Source organism: Ammospiza caudacuta, chromosome 4, assembly GCF_027887145.1.
Source record: "Ammospiza caudacuta isolate bAmmCau1 chromosome 4, bAmmCau1.pri, whole genome shotgun sequence".
Lineage (NCBI taxonomy): Eukaryota > Metazoa > Chordata > Aves > Passeriformes > Passerellidae > Ammospiza > Ammospiza caudacuta.
In genome coordinates, this window is record NC_080596.1 from 7486711 (window position 1) to 7509241 (window position 22531).

At 40.9% G+C, this 22531-nt stretch overlaps 1 protein-coding gene across 2 annotated transcripts in view; it reads right to left on the minus strand.

Annotated features, from left to right (window-relative positions):
• TMEM131L (transmembrane 131 like) overlaps nucleotides 1-22531 on the minus strand; it is a 79770-nt gene that overhangs the window by 51786 nt on the left and 5453 nt on the right. For both annotated transcript variants that reach the window (XM_058803632.1, XM_058803633.1), the window contains one exon: nucleotides 20415-20458. In XM_058803632.1, coding sequence (XP_058659615.1) covers nucleotides 20415-20458 — 44 coding nt within the window. The remainder of the gene's footprint in view (nucleotides 1-20414; nucleotides 20459-22531) is intronic.

Sequence of the window (22531 nt, forward strand, 5' to 3'; positions counted from 1 at the left end):
TTCTTTCTTTTTTATTTCTTAAACTACTGAAGTTGGAAAAGCAACATATAGCTAAGACCTGCCCACAAAAGTTTCAATGAGCGGATGACTTATTTACAAAGGCAGTGAAGTAAAAAGGTAGGTAAGCCTAGCCTGTGTAAAGCAGAAACCATTTTGTTACTACTTCCATACTTCCACCTGGTCCCTCATGCATTGCTCTGCTCCAGCCACCTGCTCTGCTCCATCCTCTGGCGCTGGTGTTTCCACAGCCATGGGTCACCTTCCTGGGCAACCTTCTCTCCTCTCACTGCCTGTGCTCCTCCCCTTTTCTACCAAGTTCTGCAATAGCATTTACACAAACCATTTGCACAGCATTTACCTAAGCCAGCAGTGCTTCAGTTTCATTCGGTACAAAACAACAAAAACTGCAATGATCAAACTCAAGAGTATCTCACCCGATAGGCCTTAAAGCCACATTTCTCAATGGGGTGTAAATGGGAGGACACAGATTAAAAAAAACTGGCTTATCTCTCTAGCCTCACAACTAACTCCAAAGAATTTAAATACAGACCACAATAAAACTGAGATTAAGACTTGTAAAGAAATCTAGGGGAGATGATGATCAGTGAGGGACAAAGTGCTACAGAGAACATCTTGGTGAAAAGAAAAGGCTTTCTTCCCCAGCTGCACCTGTGGTTTGCATTTTAGTAGCAGGAGCAGCACAATAAAGTGTGTTTAAGAGCAAAATGGAATTACTCCCTACCATAAATCAATCCCCAACTTTTGAAATAACTGAAATCTGTAGTAAATTAAGACGTTAATTCACAATTACTTGAATTCATTTGAAATTATTTTCTGAAATTGCTTCTTTGGAATTCTTTACTTACCCGAATTTCAAGCAACTCACTAGAGATATTCCAGGGGGACCACGGACATTTTAGACATCTTGGACAGACAGCAACCAAGCTACTTGTTCTGGATGCCTGTCCAGGGCCCACTAGTTCAAAATGCACATCAAACACATTTTCCTCTGAAGCACCTCTACTGCTGCCAGCAAATCCCAAATATCCTGCCAGGCAGAACATCCACCTTCATTTTATTTTTGGCTTCATATAATTCAACAACTACATTTACATTCTGCAATATTTCATGAGGTAAACTCTGATAACTGCTCTCAAATAAAATCTTTAGCTTGCTTTTCTCTTTTATAAGCTTCTTTACAATTTATCTTTTTCAAAGAAATCAGCAATCTTCCATTAAAATTAAAACTATATAATGCACTCTTTTCTTTTTTAAGTTCTTCCCAAGACAAATTAAAAGAGCCACTTGCCCAACACAAACACACAGTTTTGGCTCCATCAGGAGCCTTGGTATTCTTGATGTTTTGTCTTTACCAGGTCCTGGACTTATGAGGTTTTAATGAAATTACTGCATTTTCATGTCTCTCTGAAGACTGCTTCTAGCCCGTGAGTTTGCAAAATAAAACCAAAAATCACAAAACCAGCTCATGCTAATTTTTTTTCCTTTTTAAACATCAAAATTTTTTAGCCAAATTCACTTTTTTGCATAATTTGCTGACCCTCTAGTTGCCAAACCCTCAAAAAAAACCCTCAGAACATTTAGACTGCCTATGTAACACAGGTTTGTTCTTAAAAAACTGCCACTAAGATCATAAATAATTGCTGAGATGTTAATTTTTGCCCACCTTACTCCATTAACTACAATGAATAAGGGCAGCCAAAGCTGAAGCACCCTGTCCTATTTAATTCATGTACAGAAATGGCTGCTTTTTGAAGAACACTGCCCAACTCTCACAAAACTCAAAACCTCTACAAGAGAAGCTATCAGTCTCCACATCTCTGAAAGATCAGGTCCTCCAGCCACACTCCTGCCCAGCATCTCTGAACTGAAAATAAAACATTTTCAAGTGAGATGTGCTGCTCAGAGCCTTTTTCAGACACTTTGAAACCACGAACCCTAGAGAAAGGGTGCATGGGGAAGTACCTAGAGAAAAGGCTTCCACAGTGTCAGCATGCTGCCTCCTCTGGCAAAAACCAAAGCACTAATGCAAGCCTTGAGCTGAAATACCATGAAATTTAAATGACTCTTCCCTACCCACAGTTTTCAAAGCCTTTTATTGAAAGCAGTCAAAATTCACAGCACAGCCCCATGAAAGAGGCAGGATAAAAGAACCTTTAAAAAGTCAGGAGATAGGCCACAAACCCACCTGCCTTTTACCTAAGAAGAACACAATTATTTTTACTTACTAGGTAGCAAAGCCTTTATTTCTGTCATTGCAATGGCAAAATGACAGCAGAAAATTTTAGTGGGAAGGGCAGTTTTCAAGCACAGGCCAGTATTAACATAACTACAAACTGAACAAAACAAGAGGCAGGTATTTCAGAAGAAGCAAATTCTATCGCACCTGCCTCAATTAAATTAATTCCCACAAAAGTAACAATGAACCTATTTGCTTTCCCTGCAGCATGCCTACAGACCAATTACTAGTAGAGAAGGAAGAGATCCAAGTGACCTCACCTTTTTAAACATACCAACTGCAACTCTGTTTTTAACAGTAAAAATAAAAATTCATTTCATCAAGCACATCCAGTTTTACTCAAAAACTCTCTCCAAGCTGAAGAGCAAAGGGCCAGCTTCTGTCAAGTAAGTAGTAACCCTTCCTCCTTCAAGTGTTTAATTTCCACATGCCAGGGAAACTAGTTTTCCTCCAGCCCTGAGAATCTGGCACTTGCCTTGAGAAAAGAAGGATGCATCGACAGGAAGCACTGTGGGGCTGCAAAGCTCACAGCAATAGGAAGTCACATTCTTGTCAAATTTCACTGCACCCAACCATTTCCTTTTTCTACATCAAGCACAGCCAAAAATTTCTATCTTGAGAGAAACCATTTTAAGTTGCAGCAGTTCAGCAAAATGCATCAAAGAGCTCTGTGGTCACTGATAAGCTTGACCTGCTTAGTAATTAAGAAGTGATAATCTTCCTACAGTAATTAAGAGTGATAATCTTCCTACTGGAGCTGCCTTTTGCTGTTTCTACATTAATCCAAGCCTTTTAGTTTCTTTTTTATAAGGAAAGGCCTGTAGGACAGCATGGATCTCAACAGCCCATAGGAAACGTTTGCACTGAACCCTTTAAGTGCCAAAAATCCCACAATCCTTCCCCTTGCCTTGCTCCTCCCTGGGAAAAGAAAAAAAGAATGCTAACTAAAAAGGAAACTAAGCAAACACAAGAAAACTCAGACTTAGGACTTTAAAAAGTAGTAACTTCTGCTTTTAATTTATTCCTGTTGATCTGGACAGTGCATCTGATACCAGTTTCCCTCAAAAGAAGTTACAGAAAAGTCACTAAAATCACATCTCAAAGCTACAAAAGTACCCCAATAGTGGAAAGCATCAATCTGGACTTTGCATTTTTTCCTCTTTTGTGAATTTCAGCCCAAATTTTTAAAAACAAAGTATAATCTTTGAGCATCAACCTTTAAGAATAGCAATTTACCCAGGAGCATTCAATACCATGCCTTGTTTTAGCCAGTATGAAGACAGACAACCAAAATGAGCTCAGTATGGAAAACTGCATAAGTTATCTCCAAGCACGTTAAAAGGCAGCGTTAAATGCTACAAATGCAAAAAAAGCAAACACTCCAATATACAGTTTCACTCTACTGGCAGTAATTTATTTTACAAACATGCTGGGGAAGTCCCTCAAAACCTTAAAACCATGCACCACTTGCAAAATCCTTTTACCAAACCACTTGCTTGAGTAATAGACCAAGACAAGCTTTCTCAGGGCTATGTTTCAGTTTTATAAGGACAGAAGTTATTGCCACTATTGACTGACGAATTTATTAAAAACTTAATTATCTCCTCTAGCAGATGGAACTTCATACAAGACTTTCTGAAGCATCTCCAAGTGCTTCAAATTTGTTACCACAAATTTAAACTGCATAAGTTTCCTAAAAAATACACAATTTCTCATGTAATTGAAAAGCATTTTCACAAGCTGTACTACATGAATGTGAAAATATGATGCAAATAAAAATATATGGAGAAGAAGCAAGGCTACACTTTTCTGTAAGGTACTGCAAGTGTGGTGCTGCAGGGGGAAGCTGTGGTCACACAGACATCCTATGCATGCCAAGGAAACTAAGCTGCTCCCTCACACTCCAGGGGCCACTACCAATCTTCAGGATGAAAAGTTAAAGTCACTAGCCAAATACCAACAGTGAAAAAGGAGTTTCAACCCCAAACCACCAACACTCTCACAGGAGCATCACTCTCTTGTTCTTGTTTTCCACCCCTCCCAGTTGGGATGTGCTACATCCTCTTTAGGCCCCCTCCAAATGTTTCGGCATCCTTTGGTGAAGCTTTCTGTTCTGGTGCACTAATTCATTGAATCTATGCCATATGTGATGTGTGGAATTCTTTTTAGATAGGACACAACATACAGAACCTTATGAAGAACCTCTTAAAATAGCAATAAAAATATGCAGACAATTTTTTTGTTCACTGGCATTTATTAACTGATAGCACTGTGCATTTTCATCATCTCTATGCTTCAACAGCCCAGTCATAAACCTACTCTCAAACAAAGAGCTTTTCTCTTCTAGCTTCCCATACAAAACTCTGGTTATATTTCAAACTACATCCCCTCCTGCAGTCAGACAAAGAAAAGGGAATCCTGCACAGTGTCAGACACTGCACAGTGTCACACTTTTTCACCTAAAGCCTGTAAACCCCCAAGGTGACAGGACACCACTGCGGAGAGCCTGCACAATTTCCTAGGCTGCCCCTTTTGAAAAGTGCAGCTTGCTGAGCTCTCCTGCCTTGTGTCACTCATCACTCTGCTTTGGGGTGTGCAAAACGGAAAGACAGCCCCATGACTTAGTGCTATTAATAAAAACAAGCATGCTCACGGTGTGTTTTTGACCTACTCCTAAGTACTATTGTGTATTTATGGTTCACTAGATTATGCTGTTAAAGGAAACACACAGATATGAAAAAATTTATACCAGAAAATTCAAACTGGCAAAAAAACAACAAAAAATTGGCATTACCAGGATTAGTAATTGCAACACTTATCACAGAAACCATTGGGTCCTTACAAAACATCTGGGATCTGTTGAAACCAATGCACAGCACATGCTCTCAGCCAATTTCTTCTGATGTACAAAATGCTGCAGCATTCTGCTATTATACAACACAGAACCATATGAAACACAGCCTGCTTCACAGGTTTATTAACAAAATGTCTACCACCAAAGAAACCTCAGGTATGTTATGGCTCTGAATTCCAGTAAGGGGCACCTAAAGTCCACAAGTTAACATTTGTTTCCTTCAGCAGGATAGCTCTGAGGAAAGGGAGGAAAATTAGCAGAAAAAAACCAGCAGGAAGTCAGCTTTTGATTATTTTATACCCTCTAAAAATGTACTTGCAATCAAGTACAATATTAAAACTCTACCTCCCCTAGACTCTTGCATTTAGTCCTTTATTTCAAAGCTAGGAAGCTAATCAGAGCTCACCAACTGGAAATGTTCACCTGTGAAACCAAAGGCAAAGCACTACTAAAGCTATTTTTAGTTCCTTGACAAGCCTCTAACCAGACATCTGCCTCCACTGCAGTAAAAGATGCACTTTGCTTCTGCATGCAGAAGAAACATGGGGTTTCTCAAGCTGCCCACGAGAGGAAAAGCTCCTCCAGACACGAAAAAGATCCCTCTGCAGCCCAAAGGTGTATTTAACTGGTCTTGGCCATTCATCTCTCAACACTTCTTGCTCTTCAAGATAAGCAAATTGATGCCATGGTCCCACATGGGAACACACACGAAGGTCCCACTGAAGCCAGAGGGGCTTCTCATCAGCAGAGGAGCAGCTGAGGTGGACTGAGGAGCAGGACTCACACACAGCACTTTGCCCCTTCTTATTGGAGCATTTGGATATGTGGATGGACATACAAGAGCAAGACAAAAATCAGCAAAGTGCGTCCAGCCTCTGAAGAGGCTTCTTCTGTCACTCAATGGCAATAATTTACACAAAAAAAGGAGCAATATGGCTTTGTAAGGCAGATCTTCAATCATGTAAAGTTGGAAGATGTGGCTTTTGGCACGAATGTGGCAAAAATAGAGGAAATAAAGAAACTTAAGGTGCTGCCCCAAACCATGGCCAGCAGTAGGTAATGTGGATTTGCAGTTACCACAAAGTCACATTTTCAACACTTGATCTTACCCTTCCACAGCTTGCAAGCTTTCAGTGGTTAAAGGGAAAATAAAGAAGATCTGCATGTTCAAGCCAAGTGTCATTGTCCCCAAACCAGTATGCACACCCAGAACGGCTTAACCTCCAAGTCAGGCAGCATGGGAAAGTCACAGATGACATGGGACAACCTGAAGTTTTCCAAGTCTCAAACAAGCTTCTTCAGCTTGGGTATAAAGGCAAAGGTCCTCATCTTAAAATCTGGAAGCGTACACTCTGTATGGCTGGGCACTGCCCTGCCCTCCCTGCACAGCAAACGTTTCAGTGATTGTTTCAGAAACAACAAAACACAGCCCATCGCTTCAATGACCAGAAAGCATGAATAATTGTTTTTATTTACAAGGAGAGAAAAAAAATCCAAGCAAGACTGAAAGCATGGGGACCAGGGCAGGGGTGTGTGTTTGTTTTAAAGTGACTACCCGCATCTGCGGGATCAGCCACATTATCCCAGCAACACTGAGAACGCTCACAAAGGCCAGAAATGTCCCCTTTTGAAAAGGGCAGTTTAAACGCTGCAGAAACTGGGTCAGCGATGGGCCACAGAAATACCTAAGCAGGCAGCAGGCACCTCGGGAGCTGCAGGCAGCAGGCGTGCAGCAAAGGCTTCCAGTGAAGGACAGAACACACCAGGACAGAAATCAGACAATAGCTATTGAAGAAAGGCAGTTAATAGCAACAAAGCACGTAAAGCACGGGTCAAGGAGTCGGTCAAGTACAGGCCCTTCAGCTCTCTGCCCTTCTTCAGTTGCCAGGAATCAAGATTTAGACACAAACCAGAGATGTACATGGCCCACAGCACCAGCAGGCAGGCACAAAAACTGAGCAGGCATGTTAAATCCACAACACAGTAAGGAACTGCAAAACTTATTCTACAATATATGACAGGGCTGCTCGCTTGCCAAAGGCAGCACATTGCTTCTTGTTCTTCTAGTTTCATTAAAAAAAAAAAAAAAAACCAAAACAACAAAACAAACCAAGAATTACACAATTTTTTCTTACACATGGTTAGTGTACTTAGCATCTCTGTGTTCAGGTCTTTACTGTTGTACATTTATTGACATGCAGACACCTTAACTTTAAAATGCTAACCACAACTGCAATCGATAGGACAATGCAACTTAAATTTATGAAGGCAAAATCTGAGAGGTGACCTACAATGTCACTAGTGAGGCCTGACTCACTGACTGCATAATAGCTGACACCAAGTCAGTGTGCAGCAGGACTGTTGCACACATCTGCCAGCCACAGCCAAGAGACTTGTTTCTGTTTTGCAGAGACCCTTAAAATCATTTGACGTGAACGGAGGTGGTGGCTACCCAAGGTGCACACAGTTATGAATCACTCACTCCCTCCTTTCTCTCATTTCACTTCCCTTTTGTTATTGTGTATCTTTCTCTTCATTATTAAGATTGAAATCTGCTGTTGTCCCTTATCAGTTTTGCCAATCACTTGAAATGAGCAAGCTCTCATTTGCTCCCTACCTACCGGTATCTTTGTTCACTTGGTGTTTTTATCAGGGCACGGCTTTTTGCCTTGCTTTGTTCTGTTCACAGTCTGTAGTGTTTTTTCACTTGTCACCATGCTTTGCCCCTGCCTTTGCCTTTCCGGCAATTACACCCCGTCCTTCCCCTGCTGCCAAATTCTGGCCCAGTCATGTTCAGCATCACATCCAAGCAGTTTCCAGTGCCATGTGCAACTTGCTGGCTGGCCAGCCTCTCTCCCCACAGCCAGGCAACCATGCATGGATGGTGGCATCCTGTTTCAGCTGAGTTTTGTCTTACCCAACACACTGCTCTGAGCTTTGGTAAGAAGAATCAGTCTAAAGAGGAGAGCCCTATGCACCAAAGCAGATGTGACCTGTGAGCAGCACTCCCAGGGAAAGGTCTGGTGGTTGCAGAGTGCCTTTTGTTTCTGCAGCAGGAAGTCCAGTGGGACCCAAGGTGCAGCCACAGCCTCTGCCCCCAAAGAACACAAACTGATGAGCTCAGAGGGGACAAAAAGGGGAACAAACTGCACTCAGTGCAACCTCATAGTGTAGTTTGCTGCAAGACAAACACTGACAGGCACCTAGCCAGACAGTGAGAACTTAATGAGGGGAAACAAAACCACCCCTGTCCTCCTGCCACACCCCAGAGCAAAACCCCACTGCCCCTCCATCCAGAGATTTAATATCAGGACACCAGTGCAACCATCGCACTGGGCAGCACTCAGGTACAGTGACAGCATCACTACTCCAAAATGCTCAGCATTTGAAGCTACTGCATGGTGCAGGGGCTGACCTGTATGGCATTGCTTCAGCCAGGACCTAGTGCTTGATGCCCTGACTGCACCAAAACCATGAGTGTCCAGCTCTGTGCATGATGACAGTCACTTGTCAATAACTTTGGTAGAGTTCTAAGGTAAAAAGACAAACCTTTTATATTTCAATTTTGAACCCTTTTAATAATCCTTGTAAGATTGTCCCTACTCTTCAAGCAGAGAGCAAACAACTTCACACAATAATTTCTGCATTATTAACTACTGCAAAAGCAACCAAATCTTTCAGGATGACACCTCGTACCTACTACTGTGACATTTCATGCAATGCACATCTTCATACCCCAAGAAGTAGTCAAGTAATTACTTTAAACTTTAAAATTACACTTTATTTTCTACCAAATGCAACCGTTTTATTAATGAATCACTGTGATTTATCATCCAAGAAAATTTATCAACTGTATTGTCAGATAATTCAGTAGAATTCAACTAGTTTAGCTTTTTATCATTCAACTCTCTCAGGATTCAGCTGTGTTGTGCAATGACAACAGCTAACACTGAAGTGTAAGTGAAAATGATGGGTTTTAAATGAGGGAAATGTCCCCACAGACCACACCTGTTTATGAACCGCCGGCCTGGAACAGAGGAGTAATTGACAGCTTCCACATATTCCCACCCAGAAAAGCCTTGAGAACATGGTGCACTTTGGCGTGCTGACACAAGCCACAAGGAAGTCCGAGAGCCTAAAAAATCCAGTGCACGTGCGATTTCAATTGTTTGTGTAAACTGCACCTCTCGTCCAAGCGCGCTACAGCCGTGGAGTAAAAAGGCAGCACAACATGCAGGAACCTCAAGACCTTGGAAGCCATTCAAAGGATCCTCCTCACAAATAATAAAAAAACAAGCATGCATCTGTTTTTTCTCTCTCCAGTGCTAAACATCATACTGAGACTGCTGGCTCAGAGTCAAACAAGTCTCCAAAGTCCCACTTTGTTCCAAGTGCATTCCCAACTGGCAGCACAACACATTGCTCCAACAAATGCCAGGAGATGGCATTGAAGTGCACACACATGTTTGAACTGAATTTTGTCTCACACATGGCTGCTGAACCTGTTCCTGTCCTCACTGATAAGAAACAAATACCTGCAGCTGAAGGACTGCAAAGAGTTGCCTCATGTCACCAACCCCATATGCTGCCCACAGAGGAGCTTTTTGGAAACACTCACTAGAAAAAGAATACCAGCAGGAAGCAGGATACCAGATTATTCTGTGATTATCTTTTCAATTTGCTTTTGATAATAACCAGAAATCACAGAAATAATTGAAGCAGCTTCACAAGAAAAGTCAGACCTCAGCACCAACAAACTTTAAAAAGTGTTAAGTATTAACATTTGGATTCACTCCTTGACAGCCACTGTCAGCTCTGAAAGAAGTGTGCAGGAGTCAACAGGAGCACTGACAGTGACTCAAAGCCAGTCCCCAGAACTCCTAGAAATCTGAGTCTCTATAACAATTCCCTTTTGGATCCTCTCCTGGAACTCTCAAAAGCTTTTCAATCAAGCCTTCCATTAATTCAGGAGGGGAAACTGTTGGAACATGGCAGAATTCAGGGGTCTCAGAGTACAACAAAGAAGAGTAAAAAAAGAGAGATTATTCAATTTCTACTAGATCAGATATCAACATTCACATGATTTAAAAAAGCTGGGAAATTCTCCTCATGAGATAAATGTAAATGTGCTACCAACAGGGCAGATAGTCATCATTTATCTCTATCTACTTTGTAAAGCTGAGACTCCCTATCCAATTCAAAGTTAACTTTTTGTTTTGAGAGGTGCATATGCAACAACAGAATTATGCTTCACTGTCTCAAAGAAAATAAATAGGATACAGAGAGAAACATTAAAATAATGAATAGCAATTTTAAAAACTCAAAAGCAATATACAACGATTTATACATGCAAAAGAGTTAGCAAAAATCTATACCAGAACAATTTGGGCCTGAGGTCACTGTTTTTTCATACACACACACACACATATTTTTAAAACTCAGGCTTCTTAATGTCTTCCCAAGCATTTTCATGTGCGTCAAATTATCATGCTATTGATGTGCAAGTGTCTCCAAAGGCCAGACCAGCTTCAAATCTTAGCACTGCAAAGGGAGCAAGCTCTTTCATAATGCAAGTGCAACCATGTTACTTTTTTTTGGCACCATCGCATTGGCCAAAAAATGTTTTAGGCTTAATAAATATTGAGTTGTTTTCTGCATTTCTCATATTTCCTCACAGAACATGCTGTTACAAACAAACATTTTAAACAGAACTTTTTCTTTTTCATAAAATCCAACTCCGAAACAACAAACAACAACACAGCCCATACTTCTGATAGCACTGAACAGGACACACCATCTTTCTTATTATTATTTCCAAGTCTTTACAGCTTCTTCATGTGTCCTCACAAAGTTTTAAAGCTGAAGTTGGTTTTTATCAGGCAGTAACTAGAAGCATTATTTTGGACTTTAAATTTCTTGATTTTGCCATCTGCAGAGTTCTGGTAAGCAGGTGGGTCAGATGGTAAACAACTAGCTAGAGCTCTGCAACAGTATCTTGAAGCAGACATGGAAGATAAGAACTTCAGTAAAAATAAGAACAGAGGCCTACTTCTCACCTTCCTCTAAGAAATTGTTTTTCCTTCTTCTTCTCCTCATAATTCTGAGCAAAAAAAGCTGCTTCTGTGTGTGAGAAATTCCCGTGTTTATATAAAGTCAAATTGTTCTACAGAAAGTAAGGTCTATTTTGTACACACGCACAAAATATCCTGAGTTATCCTTGCCTAATTATATTTCCATTGCTATTTCTAAAAGGTACAAGACAAATAAAAAAAAACAAAAAAAAAAAAAAAAAAAAACCAAAAACACAACAACAACAAAAACCCCTCAACTTTATTTGTACACCACTTTGGGGCCAGGAGGTGGAGAAAAAAATAAGGTGACAATTAATACCACAGCTTTGCCCTCTATCCTCCTTATCTCAGTTGGCAGCCTGGACACAACACAGAATGGTGGACCCCTGAGACAACAAGCAGACACCTAAATTATTCACAATGATCACATGTTTCTCCCAGGTGACTAGCTTATTTGATGAAAGCAAACTTCTACAAATACAAAGCAAATATTTGTGGTGAGTACTCAGAACTCTGCAAAAGAGTTAATACACACCATTGTCACATGCAAGTATAATATTTGATATATACTGTTCCCCTCCCTGAAGTGGATGGGGCCTTTCTCTCCTGATGAAAAAGGGAGTTGGGTATTTTGCAATAACCACCAAAAAGAAAAAGTCTCTTCCCAAAGCACATACTGAAGAAAGTGGATAAAGAATGATGTCTAAAGACAACATATGTTTTGAACTTACAACTATTTATAACTACCACTATACTATGGCAAACACCTAAACTACTGAAAAGGCTCCTTCATCCATGTGCCCACAAGTCATGCAGTCAGAGCCACAGCCAGGGCATGAGCACCGCTTTCCTAGAGGACCTTTCCTTGTCAAAAAAAAAATACGCGAGTCATTAAAAGCTAGGCTTGTGTCACCTTTGAGTATCCACAAAGATGAAAGTCAGGTAACAAGTGTGCCTATAGCTCTTTATTACTACATTAGATAGATTTCAAGAGCTTTCATGCTCTGCTTATAATAATCAAATGAGAGTAATGAGGTTGGTCATTCAGAAGCAGACTGCACATAAATTCCTACAAGTGAGCAAACTGTTGTTTAGGTTTTCTTCTATTTTGTCACAATTTGCCAATCTGCAAGAGTAGAAAAGTGGTGAAGCTAAATTCTTATATTGTGTCAATTTTCAGACTGCTGACACTGGTCTACAATTCCAGATGTCTGTTGCTTAACTGCAAAATGGTAAAATTACTGCAAATTAAGTCTTCTTATAGGCAACTAAGCAACAGCTATTATGGAGGTGAAAATAATTTATTTATAATAAACACACAGACCAAAAGCTAAATCCTTTGTGGCCCACTGCCCACAAATCAGAAGGATTAGCCTGAGGTTAACAGACATCTGAAATCCATTACCAGTGTATTAAAATGTAAAAGTAGAAGCATAATAAGAAAGTTCCTATTCTGAACTACTTATATTAAACAAGCAGCAAGTACAGGCTACGGGGACACCAAGTTTACAAACGAACATGAACAAACACGCCACAGCAGCTGTTTACTTTTGCTTTTCTTTCCCTCTTCTCTAAACACACAAAATGTGTCCCAACATCCCCTTTTTCAAAACAAATCAGGTTAAGTTTAACAAGAAAAATGCCATGTTCCCAAGCAGACTTGCAGAGCCATAGCAGCATGCAACTGGCCTGGCATTAAAAGCTCACCTTCCCCATGTGTCTGCTGAATGACTGCACCAACAGGCTGTGCCCCGAGATCTGCCTCTGCTCTCACACAGCTCTGCAGCCAGTACTGAACCAAACACAATGGGAAATAAGACACTATATGCCCTTGTCCCACCTGCTCAGACCAGGCTTGTCCTAACTCTAAAGGGCATGCATTCTGGGTGGGCTCTATCCCAAAACATAGGCTGGGGGGAGCTTACCAAGTGCCAAAAAAAAAAAAAAAAAAACCCCAAAAAACCAAATGATGTGCACGTGCGTGCACCAGCTAGCAACTGTTCACACAGTGCTGCCACTGTGTGATTCTCCACACCATCCACCCAAAACCCAGGAGCTGTCCCCCAGGCTATCCATCATCCCAGTGCAAGTGCTTTGCCCCACTCCCACTCCACAGCCACTGACTTGAAGGTGTTACTCCTAACACACAAGAAGCTGTCCATCTCAGCCCCACACTTTTGAGGACTGGCCTGCTCATCTCACCAACAGTGAGCAGAAGTGCAGATCTGGCTGGGCTCCTCCCCAGCTCCTCCTGCGCTGCAGGTAAGGGAGCAGCCCTGGCACAGGTACCACCACACAACCATCCATTCCCAGTCTGCCCAAAAGGCAGGGGCAGGAAGAGGCAGGTCTGAAGGACTGAGGAAAGAGCAAAAAGATGCCACAAGGTCCGGAGCAGTGCCACACCAGCGTGAGACAAACAGAACAGAGATGACATCCTGCAGGTGACACAGGGCACCCGTCCCACACAACAGCCTGTAGACACTGAGGGAGAACTTACGTGCACGTTTTCAGCTGATGCTGCCAAAGAGCAACAGGGAAACCAACCAGAGAATGATCACAAGTAAATGTTAACCTGGCAATAAAACAAATTCTTCTAATCCAGAGAACTTGTAGGGCTGCACAAGGCAAGGGAGAGCACCAGGCCACCGAGTGCAAGACATCCTCTTCCTCTGGCAGTACAGACACTACAACCATTTCAGGCATGGCTGAGACAGAAGTTAAAAAAAAAAAGTAGAGATTCCGTAAGACAGTATGCAAGAGATCTGCAGAAAATACAGAGAACAGAAAGTGAAGACATTATTAACAGAAGAAGACAAAGAAATAACTACATAGGGCACCAAAACGTATAGTCTGTCCTTTTAAAACAGATCATTACACGTGAGAAAGTTTCCTCCAGTAGCACATATCCACAAACACAATTTCTCCATACACACTAATCCCTGTGCAAACAATGACCTCACAGCCCCAGCCTGCTATTTTTACCAGTATAGAAACTGGTGTTTCCATAGAAGCCTGTGTGGCTTTTCAAGGCATCATGAGCCAAACAAAGGCAGAAATGCCAACTGGCAACTTCCATACCAAGATTGCCTTCATTTCTCAAAGCCAAGTTGTCACCCACAGATGAGAAAGTCTATTTTAGATGGCATACAAGCTAACATAGATCAAAGAGTGTCTGGTCCAGCCATTAACATCCTCCAGCCCAAGAGAGTGGGCAAAAGTGAGAGAAATATACATTCCAGCAGTTTGTTCAATGCAAACAGACAAGATTTTGATGATGAGTGGGACTGCAACAGCAAGTCTCAGAGTAATTAAATATGGCCACACATCACCTTTAAAGTATTTCCATCAAGGTCAAGTAGGACCTACACTGAGGACAGAAGTTTGACATTTCTTTGCAAACAAGTGCAAGACTGCCATGTGCCATTATCTCATGATCAGAGAAAGCCACAGGGTCACCTCCTCAGTTTGGTATGGAACACTGTACAGCTGGCCTGGGCAATTTGTCTCATTTATGAAATGTCTGAAAACAATTTAGAAATAAAGAAACACACAGCACACAGCACTGCCATGCAATGTCCCAGGGAAAAAAACAAAGCACATTTTTTGATGGTTCCTTGTACCATCAGGCAAGCAATATAATTCTGTAAAAGGACAGGTATTTTGGAAGAAGCAATGCCCACATGAAGAGCTGTTCCTAACAGCATCTAATACAAAGTTCAGCAAGGCAAAGTTCATCAGTAAATCAACTGCCACATAAAACAGAGATAAACAATTAAAGCAGCAGGAGTTCAGCCTGCCACCCTAGCTGTGCCTGGCAGAGGCATAAGGAAGGAGAGAAAGAATAACACTGATTACTATGGAAGGAACTATCTGTTTCTTCATCTACAAGAGAACCTCCAATTTCACTGACTTCTTGCAATTCTTTTCAGTAAAATACTTTTAGTCCAGTTTCACAATACCTTGTGTTCCCTACAGGTGTTTCCTTAGGGATTTTTACCCAAGTGTTATAGGTGGGTGTGTCCATCTTAATTCTCCTCCCTTACTTCTACGGATTAGGTAAATTTCATTTCTTTAGGCATCCAGTAAAACTTAAAATTAGTAGTCCCTTGATGATCTAGACAAAGTGGAAGTGGGATACAACAGCCATGATTATCAATTAAAAACAAAAGTTTGCCAGTATTGAAGAAGGTTTTAGTGCTAACCACTAGAAACATACATTCTGTGCATACTGCAGAAATTGTACCTTATGCAAGTACAGTAATGGGACTAAAAAGCTTTTTCCCAAGAAACTCCACTTTTTCTTTTCTTTATTAATACACACATGGATTTTTGCTTGTTTTGCAAAAGAAAAAATTTTAAAAACACTAAACTCTTAATAAAAGCAGCTTATTTATATATATATATATATATATATATATATATATATATATATATATATATATACTATTACAAGTTAAGACCAAGCATATATTCTAGAAAAAGTCTTCATGTAGTTAAATTTACTTTTGGGGTAAGTTTAATCACAGTCTAAATGATCAGTGGTACTCCATACAAGTTTAGGTTGAAAATATTAAGATGGTTCCTCTCAGACATCTTAAGCACTCACTGACACTCTCAGAACTACTTTTCAACTTTTCATTTTGAAACACTTTCTCAATGCATACTCACTTTGATTTTGATTTTAATAGAAAATATTTAAAAATAAATACAACATAAACCTTTGTTTTTAATATTCATACATTTCTGCTGGCACAAAACCAATTTTTAGTCATTTCAGTTAAAAAAAGCAGAAGGAAAAAGAAAATCTGGTTGATCCTAACTTATTTTTCAATCTTTTTTTTTCCTGCCATAGCCACCACCCAAGCTAGTTATCTGGCACACAGGCATACCACTAGTCCCACGCCACTACTTTCTAATTGGGACTGTCAAAAACGATGGCACTAAGACCACAGGCTTTTTGGAAGGATGAGTCACCTCTGAAGTGTCTTAATACTCCATCCACAGTGCCAGAGCTCATTTGTGCCTCTTGGCTAGAGACAAAGCTGTGGCCAGGGAGGAATTGCAATGTACAGTCTCAAAATGCACAGGAGGCTCGTTCTCCCACTGCCACTCCGGATTCTTCCTGAAACAAACACTGTAACTCCATCTCCTCAGTATTCCCTAAACCCCCTAGCAATTCTGCAGTCTGTGCACCTCCATTGCTTTGCTCTCTCTCAGGCAGCTACTAAGCTGCTCCCTTGCTACCTCTACCTTCAATTTCTCCTCCATATCTGGAGCACTATTTCACAGGCACAGCAAAAACAACAGGATTAGGAGTAATTCCACCAAGCAATCAGGAGAGGTCAAAGTGCTGGGCATCAGCTGTCACTCCCAGGCTGCACTGACACCCTAGCAGGAGCCCACTGGGAGCCAATACCACCTACTGCTCCAAGCAGCTCCAGCCCACAGGGTCAAATGCTCTCCAGAGATCAAAGGCAAAGGTTCAACAGAAATGCCCGACTGAGCCAAATGCATCACACTTGGAATTTTCCTAGCACTTGATACCCATCAACTCTAAGCAAAGTATGCCCTGCCATAGGAAAAGGCTGGAAAATGTCCTCTTCCTGGCTAATTTCATTCCATACTTCTAGTATTTTATGGATTTGGATTTCCCTTCTCGTAGACAATCACTGTGCATCACATATTAAGAACGTGTGCTCCACTTGAGTACAGCAGTTTATTCTGGTGCAAATATTCCTTAATTTGCCCAGCTGCAAAACTGCATTCTCAAAGGTCTTTCTCCAGAAGTCCTCAAAATCCAAGTACTAATAATGACATACACATGAAATTTTTTTTTTTGTAGTCCAAGTCTACTTCCTTGAAGAAGAAAGCTAAAAATTTTGATAGCATCATTTGTGCACGTCACCTGACAGTACTGTCTCTTTATTTGTGCCAGACTTCTGCATTTCATAGAATATCCTGAGTTGGAAGGGGCCCACAAGGATCATCAAGTCCAACTCCTGGCCCTGCATAGAACCATTCCCAAGACCCACACCAGGTGCCTGAGGGCACTGTCCAAACACTTCTTGAACTCTGTCAGGCTTGAAGCTCTGACCACTTCCTGGGGGAGCCTGTTCCAGTGGCCAACAAGAAAAACTGAAAAACCTTTTTTCTAATATCCAACCTAAACCTCCCTACACAACTTCAGGCCATTCCCTTGGGTCCTGACTCATTTTGCTGCTTTAGCAAGAATCTAAACCTTCAAAATTTGTAACTGCCAGTTGTGGCAACCAAAATCACCTGGATTAAGGGGCAGGTGTACAAAAACCCCAAAACAAAACAAACAAACAAACAAACAAAAACAAAAAACTAACCTCGAAACACAACAACAAAACCTTTTCTTGTCAACATCTGTCATTGACTGTTATGAAAGGCATCTTTTTACTCCTAGCTTTCAAATGTAAGAAAAGGTTTTTAAGGAAACTCAAAGCTTTTTGACAGGCTAGTACAAATACACATGACTTTAATTGTGTTAAAGTCTGTGGCCTGAAGCAGTACTCAAGTGTCTACTATGCTGCATTTCTTATTTCAGAATCTGATCCAGAGAGACACAAAACAGCATGAAGGAACCCGTGGAAGCATCCAAGCAATCAGAATAGCAGGAATCATAGGGTGGAAATTAAGGAGTTGATAATGATCTCCTTGCTCAGGGCAGCTGCAAACCTATGGACCTAATCAACCATTTCTCATTCACCTCTGAAGTAGCTCTTCACAAAAATTACTATTTTGACAATGTCTTTCACCTCCATGCAAATTTCTCTATTTGTTAAAGCTAAACCTAAGGTAGAAACGGTAAGACCACATTCATCTCCCTTGTGCACTTGCCACAAGAGCAGCAAACCAAGAAGACCACCCCAAAAGGAAGATCTGATGAGGCACATGCACAGGAAGTCCGTTAACACACTGTTAATACTTCACTGCTTTTGTTGTGTTTGCTTTTTTCAAAGTAGGTTAACAGGCTCCCAAGGAACCCACTAACCTAGAATCAAAAACTGAATAAAACAATGTTTTTGAAAGAGACTTTCTCCTTTATACACCAAGATTATGAACTCTCTATACTCCCCTCATCTCTGGGGAAATTTCTGATTTCTCTATCTCCTTTAACCTCTGCTTATCCCGTACATTAAGGTGCTTTGCTTCTTGGGGCTTCACATCAAATTACAGTAGCTTCAGCTGATTTCCCCAGGGCATGCAGTCAGACAATGAGATGAAGATGCTGCAAGCTTCAGGTTTTGCTGCTACAGGAAAAGGAAATCCCCATGATTTCACCATATAGCAATGTAAGCTACAGGAATGAAAATTAATCCAGAAATAAACTAAGAAATTCTAATATTTCCAAGGTATCTTTGCTGCCTCTTTTTCGTGAAGTCCACACTATAACATTCCTTCCGTTTGTAAAGCGCACACAGGTCTATGTATGTGTTTACATACAGCAGCAAACCAAAATAGTTTAGAAGATGCACACAAGCCAGGATTTGTTCAGGCAAGTTTCCTGAAGCATTTCAGTATGACAACAGAAGGATGTTTCCACCATGCAAGTGAACCTCTACAAACTTTACTCCCAAAAAACAAATTCATTTTTGAAAATTAATAATTACTAGAAAAAAAAATTTAAGCACCTGAATGATGTAAAAAAAACCCCAGTCAAATCACCTATCACTTTTTCCTCTCTGAGTCTCAAGAACTAATTATTTTCAATATTTTTATTATTGCCATAGTAGCCAATTACCCCATCCACCTCCAGAGAAAAATAGGCAAGAAGAGAATTTTTTTCCATCTAAATTACATCTCTCTGACAACTAAGGAAACAATCAGAAACAAACTTAAGCACAGCACTAGAGACTGCTTCCTTCTGACTACCTCTCAATAAAGAAAGCATGCAGGTAATAAAGTTACACAGTAAAAATTCTGCATCCAAAACATAACAGTTCCCAGATGAAAAGAAAAATCAGAAACTTCTGTATTTGTGCAGTGAAATGCAGCTTTCAGTATTTTACCCTTCTTTTCACAAGAGGAGGTAAGAAAAAAAAAAATCCCCTCTGCAGGTAGGAATTGGTGCACTTAGGCAAGCACAAGTAATCAGCACCAGCTGTCAGCAGCCACAGTAATTCTCACATCCTGTTTCCAAACCATCTTTGTAATTCCCACGGAGATGAGGCACAGGAGCCTTAATGTGATGCTGGGCTCAGATGAGAAGGCTCCCAATGGGGCAGCAAGGGGAAAAGCCATGTGAAGAAGCATTGCAGTGCAAGACAGACCCATCATAACCATCCCACTCCCCAGGCTTACTCCTTCTGCCAGCTCCCAAGTCTTGTGTGTTATCAGATCTGTTTGCTCTCAGAACTAAGAGAGCAAGAGGCAAAGACTGGAGATAAATGAGAATAGCATTTGTGGCTGACTGCTGCCATCAGAAAACAGTGCTGTTCCACATGTTTGTTTTAAGTCTTATGATCTTTCTGGCTGGCATGGTACTGAAAGCTGTAACCACATTAACACATACCAAAGGAAGGAAGTGTTTCACTGGTAGATGTCCAAGCATTTTAACCTGGACGCTCAGAGGAAACAAAATGCATCTTTAAAAAATTATCTGTGATGCTATTTACCCATCCCTTCCAAACAGAAGGCCTGATATTAACAGAAACCACAGAGTTGTGACTATAGTTTTGAAGAGCTTCATTATGTATCTGATTTCAAGACATAAGGGTAGAATATTTATTGTTCCATAGCAACACATTAATAAACCTTTGGCTTTAAATTTCCCTCACCTCTTTCCTTGCCTTGGTGCAAATTAGCACTCCAAGACTGCTTACATTTACAAATTTTGTAATGGACCACTGTTCCTTGCCTTAAAAAATTAATTACAAAATATACAACAAAACAATTAATAAACATTTAATTTTTTGTGTGAAAGCAATGAGAAGTAAATTCATCTTAGAGACAGGATTAGGAGAAAAAGATGCAGGAAGGTATTTTGTACTTGCATATGCAGAGCACAGGTTTTCTGGTTTTGCTAATAAATCAATATTAACATTAAGTTGAGAAAATTGTAAGAACTCAAGTAATAAAGAACTATTTAACAGGCAGGAGAAAAAAGTAATGTTTTAGTAGTCTGCCCTAATTACACTTTGGTATTTCCTAAAGCAAAAATCAAAATGAACTTCAATGCTCTTGCTTCCATTTGAGTTTAGCTTACCTTTGCTCTTGTGGATGCTCTTCCACATCCTCCTCCGAATCAGCCTGACAAACAGAGAAAATACTGTGTAAGAATCTCAGAACAGCAACATGCTACACTGGACATATATACCACTTTAACTCCATCACAGATGGATTTTCATGTGACTTGTTAGCAAAACAAATTCAGAAACTTAGAATTCCTATAACTCCTTTACAAGTCAGGTAAGGTGGTTGATGGACATCCCATTTGAGGTTTTAGCTCATCTTGCAAAGGATAAATGGTGACTTAACCTAGGTACTCTGCTGGCTCTTCCCAAACGCTGACCGAACAGACTCATTTTCCATTTATGCATCTGTACAAAATCCTCTCACACACAGAATCTAAAGCCAACAATTACCCTGAAACTACAGAAAGACTATTTCCTCTACTTTCAAATTTTCTGCCCCATAGTAAATTTCAATAGCCAGTACTTGGGGAAATAGGATGCAGAATGCCTTGAAATGCAGATCACCTGTCAATGCCAAAAGCAGAGTACCACATTCCAACTGGCACAGGTGAGGTCACAAACCCAGATCTTATCACTGATTAGCAGAATGTACAGAAAGCAAAGAGAGCAGAAGCTCTGAACACATCATCTTAGCTCAGCTGCTGCACTCAGGTAATTTTTAAGACATGCAGCTGAATTGTGTCAGCTTGGAGTTCACCACTAACCACCTTGAGCTGTCTACAGAAATGAACTCAAGTGTTGGTTCAATGAGCTCCCTGCAGGAAATCCATGTAAAACAAGGAGGTAGCTACTCTGAACTGGCCAAGATCTCCAGGAAAGCTTTAGGTACAACTCAAAATGAAGTGTGTTACAGCCACTCAACCCCTGCTGATGAAACCAGGGACAACTTTAGGGCAATTAACATTTTTCAGGAGGAGGTCACAGTCATCCTGCCAGGAACAGCTGGTGAGCTTGCCCAGCTTCTGCTTCTGCAGGTGATGGTTCTACAAACTCTACAAACTAGAGACCTTAGTAATGAAAAGGTAAGGGGAAAAAAATCTTTTAAAATTAAAAGGCTGTACTTTCCACCACCCCTCCTACATGTTTCCCACGTAAGCATATCACGGAACAGGCCCCAAGCCACCAGCTTTGACTTTACCTATTTTCACCACATACTGGAAAAAAAAAAACACCTGTAAACACAAAACATCTTTCTACAGGCTTCAGATGTTAAGCACATCAGGCAGTCCTACCTGCCTACTGAATGGGACAGACAGCAGGATTTCTGAAGATCTGAGCTTCATGTAGCGAGGAAAAACTACAACCACACTCTGGCAGCAAATATGCTGAATGCTAACATTAATGCTAATAATTATTGTGTCTAAAATAATGACCTTATGGATAATATAATACAGATCTTGCCAAAAGCTACCAGACACATCTGAACTTCCATCTTTTGTCACAAGCAGCTCATACAAGAGAAGCAGCACAGCCTCCACCATAACATAACCAAATCTGGAACAAGATTGACAGGGAAGTACAAATTAATTTGAGGACTTGACAATCTTTCTGTATGTCTGCCCAGAGGTCAGAAACACCATGCTAATTGTCCAGGATCTGCAGGACACAACAAAGCTCTTCAGCTCAGATCTACCTAGAGGTCCCAGCACCTGGCCCCCATGAAGACCCAGCCATCTCCTCTAGAGACCTTGCAAAGCCTGTCTGCTAGACTTAACCAGGATGGCATGATACAAACCCATCACATTTTCCAGCTTCTCCAAGCTCCTTTTGTATTTTTAGGACCTCAGTACAATACCAAGCAGAACTAGAGGACTCCTTATCCACCTTCTCCAGAAACAGCGCCTCTGCCACGGCCAGATAGCAACCTATCCTCATTTTAAATAACTTAGTTCCTCCTTTAAATGGCTTAGCATCTGCCAGGCATCAGAAACCTGGGTCTGTGTCATTACTCTGTGCTCACCCTTAACACTAGCCACCTTACTATTTCTCCTCTTCACTTTTCACCAAGCAACAATGAAGCAAACTTCCCAGTCTACAGTGCAGCCACAGCACATCTCAACTGTGCAAGGAAAACAAAATTAAAAATCACCTTCAACTCTGATCACACACAGACCTCAATGTTCAGCTT